This window comes from Phacochoerus africanus, chromosome 1 (genome assembly GCF_016906955.1).
Source record: "Phacochoerus africanus isolate WHEZ1 chromosome 1, ROS_Pafr_v1, whole genome shotgun sequence".
NCBI classification, from domain to species: domain Eukaryota; kingdom Metazoa; phylum Chordata; class Mammalia; order Artiodactyla; family Suidae; genus Phacochoerus; species Phacochoerus africanus.
The window spans coordinates 195752320-195766676 of NC_062544.1; the positions used below are offsets into that span (position 1 = coordinate 195752320).

The 14357-nt window shown below is 36.9% G+C and overlaps 1 protein-coding gene across 8 annotated transcripts in view; it reads right to left on the reverse strand.

The window, feature by feature from the left end:
* TBL1XR1 (TBL1X/Y related 1) overlaps nt 1-14357 on the reverse strand; it is a 179927-nt gene that overhangs the window by 70147 nt on the left and 95423 nt on the right. Inside the window, exon 3 of one of the 8 annotated variants that reach the window (XM_047786738.1) lies at nt 2890-3006. The exons of 6 other annotated variants lie outside the window; for them this stretch is intronic. In XM_047786738.1, coding sequence (XP_047642694.1) covers nt 2890-2926 — 37 coding nt within the window. In that variant the 5' untranslated portion in view covers nt 2927-3006. Of the gene's footprint in view, nt 1-2889; nt 3008-14357 lie in introns of those variants that run through there. One more of the 8 variants, XM_047786728.1, reaches the window with a different exon arrangement.

Sequence of the window (14357 nt, forward strand, 5' to 3'; positions counted from 1 at the left end):
GAATAGAAATAAAAGTGGGCCCACATATTTTACTTCAGTCAAAAATATATTTCAAATACTTAAATATATAAAGCACATAAATACGTATGTCTGTGTGTATGTGTGTACATATATGCACACATACTTCACACATACACATCTTAATGCAACACTGAGGCTACGTGTCCAATCTAGAGAGCAGGAAAAAAAGTCATTTTAACCAAAACTGGAAACTGCAGCATATGGAAGTTGCCAGGCTAGGGGCTGATTTGGAGCTGCAGCTGCCATCCACAGCCACAGCAACGCAGGATCTGAGCTGCATCTGTGACCTACACCATGGCTCACTGCAAAGCTGGATCCTTAACTCACTGAGCAAGGTTAGAGACCAAACCCACATCCTCAGGGATACTAGCTGAGTTCATACCCACTGAGCCACAGTGGGAACTCCCCAGCTGACTTTTTAGCCCTCCCATCTTCACTCTACTCTCCCAACTAAGGATCTCATTCACTCTGAAGTACCACAACACCACCATCTCTCTCATCATGTGCCACTCCACAACACAAACCCTCATAATTCCCATTCCAAACATTCCAATTTCTGCTAATAGGTAAATTTTTGTTCTTTCAGATATTATCACTCAGTATTATCCAAGGCAATGTGTGCCCTATTCCCCCAAATGTATTTCTCCTCTTGCCCAGAACTATTACCAATTCTATTCACACTTTAAATTTCAGTATCATGTTGGATTTCTTATCTCAGCTTTTACCTGCAATCTTTTAGACACTGTCTTACACTACCTATACAATTCTACTCTCAGCCATACGTTCCTGTCTGCAATATTATTATGTCTATTACTACAATAGCCTCAATGTCTCCAAAGTTTCTTCATATTGTCACCTGACACCTAGGCATAAAACTTGATAATGTCATAGGTATTCATCGTTACTTATTAGCTTCTACATTCACTTTAAATTGTTTAGCCAGGCATTTAGGTTCTCCTCCATTCTACAATCTCAAAGTATCCATCTAAATGTAGAGCGCCTTCTTTAAATGTACTCTACCTTCAGGTGAATATATTTGTATCATAATCATAATATATCATGCCAACATCCCAAATCTCACATTCCCGTTTTAAAGCTCTTTGTTCCAACTGTAAGTGTTGAAATTCTTCTATTCTTCTTTCAATGTCATCTCCTTATTGAACCTATTCAAATACCAATATTGAAGATGTTTCCTTCTATACACCAAATAATTTTTTTCACTCTTTTCGAAACAGGGCAGTATTAAAAAAGAAATCTTTAGATTAGAAATTACAGTGTTGACATTTTTCTTTCAAATGCTGTTTGACATTGAGACATTAAATCAAGTCATTTAACTTCCCTAAACCCAGTTTACCATTCCAAAAAAGAGAGACTCTAATTTGCAAACATCAAATGTATGTAGGAACGCATGGAAAATCAATTTATAATTTAAGTGTTAACACTGTTACTATATCATCTTTTATTGTGCACATTTATTTTTTCAGTCACTACCAAAATATAAGCATTTAAAAGGCAGTCTGTACTTTATATTCTAGCACCCAACACACAGTAGCTACTCAAATATATACATTTTAAAACTTGCATAACTCATAAAATATAACTCTTATGCATAAGAAACATAATCAAAGCACAATTTATGTACTATGCCCTTGGTCAAAAACATCCACAAACCTTCTCCCCACAGCTTCCTTTTCAGGAAAACTATTGTCATGTAATATTTCTGGACCTCTGATTTAGTTCACCTGAAACACAACTGGTTAACTGGCAGAGGATGTGTGTGTGTGTGTGTGTGTGTGTGTGTGTGTGTGTGTGTGTGTGTGTGTGTGTGCGTGTGCGTGCGCGCGTGCGTGCGCGCGCGCGCATAAGGCTTGACACTGGTAGTATTCTGTCCAATCCAACAAATTTATCCAGTATTCAAAATGCTTTAGTTTATCTTAAAATGCTAAAGGTTCATGGTTATTTCAGTGATATGGAACAGGAGATTTTTTTTAAAAAAATATACACAAAAAAGTATATTCATTTTCTTTAAGCTGAAAACTTTCATTTTTTTCTACTTCTACAGAAAGCAAAATTTATGATAGTGTTTATAAGAAGTATTTTTAAAACGAAAGGTGAGTATAAATGACACTTTGATTCTAGAAAAACCTATAAATCATGAACTTATTAAAAGAACTTACAAGTCCTTGAATTACCCTTGAAAACCACACAAATCTGTAAGACCTTGTTAAACCAGAAAGCAACATAGCTGCTTAAGGTCTTTAAGCTACCTTAAAACTACTAAGGTCTTTATTTAACCAAAGGACATAGGCACCAACTTGAAGAGGCTCTCACCAACCAAAAGTGGGACAATGTGAGCATTAGTACAGAAAATAATTCAATAATCTAAAACATAAATGTGTTTAAACAATCTATGAGTTTACAGCACAAGGCATTTTAATGCAATCATGTCATTGGCTAATATTTCTTGGCATTTTGTTATTTCGCAAAAAAAAAAAACTGCTCTCATACCTGGTTCACATCTGCTCTTAGGTCTCACATATACACTCTTCCTTGTACTTACCTACTTATAATTCATTTTTTAAATCTAAATTTAAGACTCCATAAATCATCCCTATTACTGAATTTTACTCCACTGTTGCTATAGTGCCTGGTAAGGTTATTGTGGTTACTGTGAGAAACCTTGTAATTAGGAATTTTAGCTCTTAAAAATAATGTCAAATGCCAAGAAGAAGTAGAACGAGTAATTGGGTTATACTATGGATTACAATAGGTATGGGTAAAAAAGAAAAACGAAAAGAATGATCAACAGCAGCTCATGAGAGTACCAAATCACTTTGTGTGTTCATTAAAAAAAAAAAAAAAGCTCACCCTGTATGTGATGTTGCTGAGTTCCATAAGCAAACATCAGGCAGCATGATGTAATAGAAAGAGTCCTGGACTGAGTCAGGAGACCTCTGTTCTAGTCCAAGGCCTCAGTTTCCTCATCTGTAAAATGAGGGTGCTGAATTAGATAGTCTGAAAGGGCTCCTCTAGCTTTAAGATTGAGGGATTCTATAGCTGACTTAAGGCAGAAGCAATAAAATGTAGATTTTTGTTAACAGTGAGGTTTAACTGTTAACACTGCAAACAGCAGGTGGAAAAGGGATGAAAACAATTTTCACAAATTTTGAACTGCACAAAGCAATTATTTCATAACTTTTAACAACCAGAAAGTTTTCTTTAATCATATACTAACTTTACTTTTTTTTTTAAGGGCCACACCCACAGCACATGGAAGTTCCCAAACTGGGGGTCAAATCAGAGCTCTAGCCGCCTGGCCTACTTGACAGCCACAGCAACTGTCCAGATCTGAGCCAAGTCTGCGACCTACACCATAGCTCACAGCAATGCCAGATCCTCAACCCACTAAGCGAGGCCAGGGATAGAACCTGCATCTTCATGGATATTGGTCAGGTTTGTTACCACTGAGCCACAATGGGAACTCCTACACTAGCTTTAGTAAGCAACATTACCATCTAAACTAGATTAGCAATAACTGAGCAAATTAAGACCTGAAAAAAATCTATTCACTTCTGACCAGCCAAACTGCCCAAGTAAATGCTGAAAATAGTACAAAACGTATTTGGGCTAGTAATTACTTCAGATGATAAAGTACCTCATAACTGTCCCCAATTCAGTAACTGAACAAACAGTAAAATGACAAGAAAAATGATTAAATTAAACAATTACATGTATATCCTTTTATGTTAATGTATATGTAATGTTAATGCATTTTATGTTAATGTATATTTATACCCTTTTATGTTAATGAGCATATTTTTCTCATTTTATATATATTATATGTATAATATATATTATAATGAGAGTACCTTATATATATAAAGAGTACCTTTTGTTTAAGTTTTTTATACTGAAAGAAATCAAACCTCTATCAGTTACAAACAACATAAAGGCTCTGGGGCCTCAAATACTAGTGGTTTTCTAACTGCAATTTCCTAAACATAGGTAATTAACTGATTGATCCCAGCTAATCCTCTAGGATCTAATAAACCAAATTTTAAGCTCATAGATCAGCTGATGTTATACGTTTTATTTATTTTTTTTCATTTATGTTGATGCTATTGGTTCTCAGCTGGTAGACTTAAAACTCTAGGGAAGTGAGAACCAACAAACATCTCTACAAACAACAATCTATCAAAATTCTATTCTTTTAAAGGATGTAATCTACATTTTTTAAAGGTTTTAAAGATACAATGAAAGATTCAGTGAAAAAAATTTGTATTTTAAAGCTTACTTAATGCAAATTACTGAGTGATTCTAAAATAACTTGGCATACACACAATCCCATTAATTATTTACTTGAATATTTCACCCTGGCAATATAGTACCTAATATGTTATTCAGAATCATTAATAAAATTTCTCTCTGGCTGATAGAAACAAAGGCAAAAATACAGCAGTCTTGATGGTAAAGATTGTTTTGGGCTAGCCTTAAAATAGTTGTGATATCTATGTGTCTAAGAGACAGAAAATATGTGAAACAAAATTTTCCTTCACATTAAATGTATTTCCCGTTTTGATCTGGGTATTTAGATTCACAACCCTAATGAGTTGATTAAAATAAACTTACAATTAACGGCATACAATAGAAATTAGGATGGATATGCAAGGCACTATTCTGAGCATGAGTTGTTTTCTGCAATTTACTCCAACTACCTTACCTACCCCTCCCACATGACTTCTTCAGAGACACTTAGACATTAAGCTTATTTACTAATAAAAACACTACTAATGATAAGATATGATAAGCAGTACTTTTTAGCCAATATCATTCAAATGTAAATCAGCTCCTCAAAAATTCAAAACTGACTGACTATACTGAGTAAAATATTCTGTTAGTAAGGCGTAAGTACAAAGACTGGAAGTTAAAGGAGAATTTGATGTTTAAATAACTAGTTAGTATGTGCCAAGAAGCCCACTAAATTGTTCATCACTAAAAAAATTTTTTTTTTTTTGTCTTTTTGCCATTTCTTGGGCCGCTCCTGCAGCGTATGGAGGTTCCCAGGCTAGGGGTCCAATCAGAGCTGTAGCCACCAGCCTACACCAGAGCCACAGCAATGGGGGATCCGAGCTGCGTCTGCAACCTACACCACAGCTCACGGCAACGCCGGATCGTTAACCCACAAGGGCAGGGACTGAACCCGCAACCTCATGGTTCTTAGTCGGATTCGTTAACCACTGCGCCACGACGGGAACTCCAATCACTAAATTTTTATCTGTAGAACATAAACACATTTTTTAATTCTATCTACCACTTACATGTCAGGATGTAGTACATGTAACTCAAAGACCAAAATGCCTCATTTAATACTGTAGGAACAATTACAATTGGCTGAAGCTGTGCACAAAATAGCACATTTATATTTGCTTTGAGAAAGTTATGACAGAAATTTTTTTTTTTTTTTTGGTCTTTTTAAGCCCACACCTATGGCATACAGAAGATCCCAGGCTAGGGGCTCGAATTGGAGAGCTACGGCTCCTGGCCTACACCAGAGCCACAGCAATGCAGGATACAAGCCAAATCTGTGACCTACACCACAGCTCACAGCAGTGCTGGCTCCTTAACCCCCTGGGATCTAACCAGCATCCTCATGGATACTAGTCAGGTTCATTATCGCTGAGCCACAAGAGGAACTCTAGAAATAGTCATTCTTTTTATAACTGCAATACAACTGTAAAGGTTAAAAAAAAAAAAAAAAAGACCAAACCTCACTATTTTTGGTCACTGGAAATACCAAGCCATTATAAATATCAACTAATTACTTATAACTTAATTTCTGAAATACATTTAGTATCTACTTAGTTTCACTGAAAGTTCTCATTTCAGGATTGGGGAAGAAAAAATTTCCAATAAAAAGAAAATAAGATGTTCAAATTTTCTAACAGTATATTGAGGATAAAAATGAATTATCGGAGTTCCCGTCATGGCGAAGCAGAAGCAAATCCGACTAGGAACCACAGGTTGCAGGTTCGATCCCTGGCCTCACTCAGTGGGTTAAGGATCCGGCATTGCTGTGAGCTGTGGTAAAGGCGGCTGGGATCTGACGTTGCTGTGGCTGCGGTGTAGGCCGGCACCTGTAGCTCTGACAAGACCCCTAGCCTGAGAACCTCCATATGCTGTGGGTGTGGCCCTAAAAAGAAGCAAAAAAAAAAGAATTAGCATACTTAATATTGAACAGTATGTCAATATATTTTAATAGCATATATACTTGTCTCTCAAAACTTTATAAAAAACAAAATTCTGGAAAAACAATCATTTGCTTTTTAATCAAACAACTCATTAACATACAATTGCCATTTCTTAAAACACATATTTAAAAAAAAATTCTCATCATTCAATCTGGCTAACAATTCTAGCATAAAAATCATGGAGTATTCCTCTTCTGAAAGATGAATACAACACACTAAGAAAATGTGTCCTAAGCCATACTTCATAAATGACAACTAGGGAATTAAAAGAATAGAATCTAATAATTTCTTCTAATAGAATATTCAAAACTTGATCAAAATAAGCAACCCCAAGGATTGTATCTCCCAATAATCATACTTGACTCAGCATATGCTAATTATGTATCCATTCCCTCAGAATTAATCTATTATAAATTATTTTAGTGAGGTTTTGCTACATAATTGTGAAGTAATCAAATTATTGGGTGGTAAGTTTTGTCTTTCCATATTTATTGGTGGTTTCTGCTCCCATCTTCATACAACCTAAACAGTTCACAGCTCAGTGCATAGGCAGAAAAATGTCACTGATAAACTTTTTAAACTATTTTTAAACTTAAAGAAGTATCAATTTTATGAAAGCCACTAAACATATTAACAGCAGGAAACTAGAAAAATACTATTTACTAGTGTTTTTATAATTCTTATTATGAAAATTTCAGAACATTCAGAAAAACTGAAAGAACTCTACAAAGAATATTCATATAGCCACCACCAAGACTTTAACTTCAATTTCTAATAGGACACAGGATATTACCATCACCCCCAGAAAAGTTCCCACATGCCTTTTCCCACATAATCCCTGTTCCCAACACCACTGCATTAATTTGTAATGTTTGTCCCCCAACAGTAATTACTTTTGCCTCCCCCAACCCCAATACATATGGTTTGCCTGTTTTTTGTTTTGTTTTATTTTGTTGTTGTCTTTTCTAGGGCCGCACTCGTGGCATAAGGAGGTTCCTAGGCTAGTGGTCGAATAGGAGCTGTAGCCGCCAGCCTACACCAGAGCCACAGCAATGCCGGATCCGAGCCTCGTTTGCGACCTACACCACAGCTCATCACGGCAGTGCTGGATCCTTAACCCACTGAGCAAGGCCAGGGAGCGAACCCGCAACCTCATGGTTCCTGGTCGGATTCGTTAACCACTGAGCCACAACGGGAACTCTGAGGTTTGCCAGTTTTTAGTACAGCGTATAAACGAAATCATACATTATGTCCTGTTTTATGTAAGGCTATATTCATTCAGCATAATGTCTCAGAGGTTAGTCCAAAATGCTTCAGGTAACAATAGTTTGCTTCTTTCTATTGCTCTGTAGTATTCTATTATACAAATACAGCAGTTTGCTTATCTATCCATTCTCTTGCTGATATCTATCCATTCTCTTGCTGATAGATACCCGAACAGTTTACAGTTTAAGGGTCAGTGCTCATATTTGGCAGAGTTTATACACTGAATTTTATATAAATTTTTATATAAAGAACCTCTGTGATTCTTTGCTTTCACTGATTTCCTCTCTTTCTCCTACTGAATTCTATTACTCCACAACTGCTGTGTTTGTTGGGAACTGTCTGATTCCTCAAACCAGTCCGACTACAAACAATGCAACAGGAGACTGCCCTCGGGCCAAAGGCCATCAAAAAATGGGAAACTCACCTAAGGCCATTCCCTTCTTTTAAGAAGCCACTTCAGTCTATTTGTTTTGCTTGCTCTACAAAGTTCTCATATGTTTTCCAGAGACTATAGTCACTACCTGTGGGAAGATTTTTGTCCCACAAAAAATTAATTTTTTAAATTATAATCCCCTACTCTTAAGAACACACTTATTCAAAACTATAACTGATACATCTTTTTCATGCCATTTCCCCTTAAGAGCTTGGCTGAGCTAGTTCCTTTGAATCAAAAAAGCCAAACTAAACCAGGAAAAGAGGCCTCTGGGATCTGGGTCCTGTAATTCTGTATTTGAACCAACACAATTCCCAAGTTCATCCCAAGATGTATATGCAGAAAATACTCAAAAAGACAAAAATCTTGAGACATGACCCACTGTCAGGGTCCCACACCCAACCCTGAGGAGTGCATCTGAGGAGCAGACCCAAAGCAGAAGAGCAAAGGCTTTGAACACGAAATTCACAGTGGAACCACTGCCCATGCCACAGGTAGTAAGAAAAAACTTTCAGTCTGAACCTAACCATCTGTGCTGATTGCCAGCTTTAACTTAAAAAAAAATAAAATAAAATAAAAAATAAAAAAATAAAACAATTCTCCTGAGAGGACACAATCAAAAATTACTCAAATACAAAGAATCAAGAAAATTTAAGTCTCAAAGAAAAAGACAACAACAGATGCCAATGTCAAAATGATCCAGATGTGAGAATTTTCGAAGATGTTAAGACAGCTATTTTATCCATCCTCCATGAGGTAATGGTATGCACTTGAGACTGACGAAGAAGGCAGAAGTTTTCAGAAGTGGAAAGTATAAAAAGAACCAAATGAAAACTTTATAATTGAAAAATCTAGGGAAAAAGTGCTTTGACAAGAAAGTTAAGTGCACATAAAGGAGAGTAAACACTGAATAACTGATATTCCGGAATAAGAGATTAACACAGATTGATGAGAATATCTCATTTTATTTTTTGTTTATTTTTTATTTATTTTTATTTTTTGCTTTTTAGGTCCTTGCCTGTGGCATACAGAGGTCCCCAGGCTAGGGGTCTGATCAGAGCTACAGCTGCCGGCCTACGCCACAGCGACAGCAACTCGGGATCCAAGCCAAGTCTGCAACCTACACCACAGCTCACAGCAACACCAGATCCTTAACCCACTGAGCGAGGTCAGGGATCAAACCTTCATCCCTGCAGGGACAGCACTGTTTCCTTAACTTTCTGAGCCACAACCTCATGGTTCCTAGTCGGATTCATTTCTGCTGTGACACAACAGGAACTCCAAGGACATCTAATTTTAATAAAAGAAAATTTTCCTGACAAGTTGTATCTTTAGCTCTTAATTGTACGGGGGGGGGGGGGGGGGCAACCCTAGAACTCTCCAGCCAAGATGCTTTCATCCTTATTATTCTATCTCCTCCTGAGGTCCTGTGAAACCACTCATGATTCATCTTTAAAGAATATTCAAATTCTACACAATTTGTATGACATAGAACACAAAAGAATGCTGGACTACAAAAGAGGGGGGTCTGGTCAAGTTCTGGTGCTATACTGTAACAAAATAAGTGATTTAGCACCACTTCTCTAAGCCTTAGATCCTCATTTTACAACTGAATAATGACAACTTACTTAGCTTTGTAATGCAGTCCCATGATCTAATTTTAGGAACACTCTGAGAGTCATTTCAGTTTCACCAGATATATATGTCCTTCATTGCTTTAATTACTTCTTTCTAGCAAAGAAGGAGAATCTTTAGATCAGGTTGCTATGACTAGTAAGGTACAGAATAACACTGTCAACACACATACAATGCAAACCACATATTTAGGTTTCTAGTAGTCACATGAAAAATTTAAAAAGAAACAGACGGCAATTGATTCTGATAATATATTTTTATTTAACCAAATGTATCCAAACATTATCATTTCTTAAAATCATATAAAATTGAGATTTCACTTTTTAAGAAAAAACTGCTTTCACTTAAATAACATTTCTCCACAGAAGAAATAAAATGACAAACAGGCACATGAAAAGATGCTCAAACTCAATAATAATTAGAGAAATGCGAATCAAAACTACAATGTACTTTGTACCTCACACTAGTCAGTATGGCTATCATCAACAAGTCTACAAATAATAACTGTTGGAGAGGGTGTGGGAAAAAGAGACCCCTCCTACACAACTGGTGGGGATCTAAGTTGGGATAAGACTATGGAAAAAAGTATGGAAGTTCCTCAGGAGAGTAAGTCTACAGTTACCATATGATCCAGAAATCCCACTCCTGGACATATATCCAGACAAACATATAATTCAAAAAGATACATGTCATTCACCCCATGTTTACTGTAGCAATAGTCACAACAGCCACAACACGGCAACAACCTAAATGTCCACAGACAGATAAATGGATAAAGAATATGTGGTACATGTATACGACTGAATACTAGTTCACCATAAAAAAAGAACAAAATGATGCCATCTGCCAGCAACATGGATGCAACCAGAGATTATCATACAAAGTAAGTTAGACAGAGAAAGACAAATACCATAAGATGTCACTTAAATGTGGAATCTAAAATATGGCACAAACAAAACCTCTCTATGAAACAGAAACAGACATCGAGAACAGACTTGTGGTTGCCAAAGGAGAAGAGGGAGGGAAGGGGATTGACTGGAAATTTGGGATTAGCAGATGCAAACCATTACAAATAGAATAAATAAACAACAAGGTCCTATTGTATAGCACAGGAAACTATATCTAATCTCCTGGGATAGACCCTGATAGAAAACAAATGTATAAAAAAAGATGGCATATATGTACATGACTGAGCCACTTTGCTGTACAGAAGAAAATGGCATGACACTGTGCCAACTATTTAATAATAATTTTTTAAAAAGAACATGAAGAAATAGAAAGAAAGCAAAATTATCCCCTGGAAAGATGAATGGTTAATGAAAGAAAGGAAGGAAGAATGGAAGAGTCTAAATAGCTTCAATACACCCATGAAATACATATGGTTATACTGCTAATATTAGACCAGGTAGCACAATCCTAAATGTGCCAAGACTGATTAAGACTCAATTTATCATAGTAAGGACAGCGTCAGAAGTTGGAACAAAACTTAAAAAATAAAGCTAGAAAGTAATCAATGACAGAATGCCTTTTGTTTTAACATTATTCCATTAAACATTCATCCCTCTATGTGGGTATAAGTTCTTGCTCACTTCATTCTGGGTTCCTTGAGACAAAACGAGAGCTGTATTTTATTTCTGGTTGCATGGTGCCTATATTAAGAACTTGTAAGACAGACACCAGAATTATCTGAAATATGGAGATCAGGTTTTAAATATCAACAGCAACTCACCATAACAAGTTATACTTTTACATTTAATATAAGAATTAAATTCCATGTAAGAATCCAAACTTTCTTTGCCTTCCAAATGATACCACAATCCCTCAGGTTTCATTTTAGACAGTTATATCAGACTTTATCATCACATAACAAACATCCACTGGTAAAGATAACAGGCATTCAGTTAAATACAATTCCAATGTGTAAGTGCTCCACTCTTCTGAGTTTATCATTTGTTTTTGTTTTTAATAGAAAATAAACCATATATTTTCAAAGGGACACTTGTTCAGATATAAGCTAAAGCATACCCTTTGAAAGAAATTCAGCCTATAGCTGAATTTTCAGCTCCATTCATTAAGGGGAAAAAAACCTGAAAACTGTGAGAATTTTTCAATGTAACCCTCTTACTATTGATTTGAAAGCTGGTTCTCCAGAGGCAAAAACTTTCAACTAAAATAAAATGAATACTTGACACAATCTTACCTATACGGCAATTACCATTCATTCTTCATATTTAGTAATATCACTTCAAAATCAGGTAATAGTGAAAGACAGATGATAAACAGTGACAATGAACTTTTCTACAGTGAATAGAGTAAATTAATTTATAGGTGATATGCTTGAGAGAAGTGGAGAGTAAATGGGAACAGATCATTAGCTCCTCAATATGCATCACACTGCTTTTCGGGAGCCACCTCCTTGGTAGGTTTGCAACTCTGAGGTCTTACCACCCTCAGTCTAGAAAGCCATAATTTACTTTTATCAGTTCTCTTGGGATAATCATATTACCAAAATACACTAGAGTTAATTTATGAATGAGAAGAATGACTTGCTAATTGATACTGAGAAATACAGTTGCCAGTAGACTAGAGTATTCATTGATACAACAGAAGCTGGCAGTGTCCAGCCCACAATCCCTGATAATTCAATTTTCCTTAAGAACTATGCAGCTTCTTACTGCAAACACATGAGGGTCATCTCTGGTCACAGTTAGGTTAGGGAAGAAGTACTAAGGAGGTGATGCCCAGCCCTTCCCACAGCATAATCCACCAGTAAGGAAGCAAGTTGGTGTACAAATTACCCCAGATTTCTTGACCTTTGAGTGAAACCACAAAGAGCTATGTTCTACACTGGCTCCAAGGTCTCCACATGATATAAGCCCTAAGTGCCTAAACTGCAACCTACTTTTTAAGGCATCTTGTACTGGCCTCCTCATCTTCCTCTTCTTACTTCCCCTCAGGAACCTCCTGGATTCAAGGTTTCAAATAAAATGGTTATAATCAAGGGCCTAATTCCATGGAAACTGAACCTAAGACAACTGGTCAGCATGGTTCCATTCTTAGCAAGAAAATTTTGTTGCTAAACAAAATTAAGTTTTAGAAGCTGTGGAAAGACAGTGAATTGGAACATGAGAAAACAAGAGGTCTAAATGGATTTGTCAAATTTTATAGACTTTTCTTAAAAGTAAGAATCTATCTCTGGAATAGTTCAAAGAAAAAAACATACAAATTATTTGAAAACACATAAAATAAAGCAAATTAAAACTATAGTGAGACATCATTTTTCAGATACCAGATTTTATACACACACACACACACACACACACACACATCCAAAAAGTTCTTACTACATACTGTTTGCAAGTGGGAAAACAGGTATGCTCATACATTGTTGGGAGAAATATAAGACAGCACAATGCTAACAGCAAAAAATTTGGCAAACTGCCTCAAAATTACATGAACATTTATGCTAACACCTAAAACTCCCATTCATGAAACAGCTATTCCACATCTATGTAATGGACTACTACATAGCTATTAGAAAGCATGAGGAGGTGCTGGGAAAACTGGACAGCCACATGGAAAAGAATGAAATTAGAACACTTCCTAACAACATACACAAAAATCAACTCAAAATGGATTAAAGGAGTTCCTGTGGTGGCGCAGTGGTTGGCGAATCCGACTAGGAACCATGAGGTTGCGGGTTCGATCCCTGGCCTTGCTCAGTGGGTTAACGATCCGGCGTTGCCGTGAGCTGTGGTGTAGGTTGCAGACGCGGCTCGGATCCCGTGTTGCTCGGATCCTGGTGTAGGCCGGGGGCTACAGCTCCGATTAGACCCCTAGCCTGGGAACCTCCATATGCCGCGAGAGCGGCCTAAGAAATGGCAAAAAGACAAAAACAAAACAAAACAAAACAAAACAAAAAATGGATTAAAGACCTAGATATAAGACCAGACACTATCAAACTCCTAGAGGAAAACATAGGCGAAACACTCTCTGACATAAACGACAGCAACATCATCTTAGATCCACCTCTTAAGAGCATTGACAGTAAAAACAAAAATAACCAAAGGGACCTAGTCAAACTCAAAAGTTGCTGCACAGCAAAGGAAACCCTAAACAAAATGAAAAAACAACCCACAGAATGGGAGAAAATCTTTGCAAGTGAATCAACTGACAAGGGATTGATCTCCAAAATTTACAAACATCTTCTGCAGCTCAATACCAAAAAAACAAACAACCCCATCAAAAAATGGGCAGAAGATCTAAACACACAGTTCTCCAAAGAAGACACACAGATGGCCAAAAAACACATGAAAAGATGTTCAACATCACTCATCATTAGAGAAATCCAAATCAAAACCACGATGAGGTACCACCTTACACCAGCCAGAATGGCCATCATCCAAAAGTCTACAAACAGTAAGTGCTGGAGAGAGTGTGGAGAAAAAGGAACCCTAGTACATTGTTGGTGGGATTGTAAATTGGTGCAAACACTGTGGAAAACAGTATGGAGATGCCTCAGAAAACTACAAATAGACTACCATTTGATCCAGCAACCCCACTCCTGGGCATCTATCCAGAGAAAACCATGACTCAAAAAGACACATGTGGAGTTCCCGTCGTGGCGCAGTGGTTAACGAATCCGACTAGGAACCATGAGGTTGCAGGTTCGGTCCCTGCCCTTGCTCAGTGGGTTAATGATCCGGCATTGCCGTGAGCTGTGGTGTAGGTTGCAGATGCGGCTCGGATCCTGA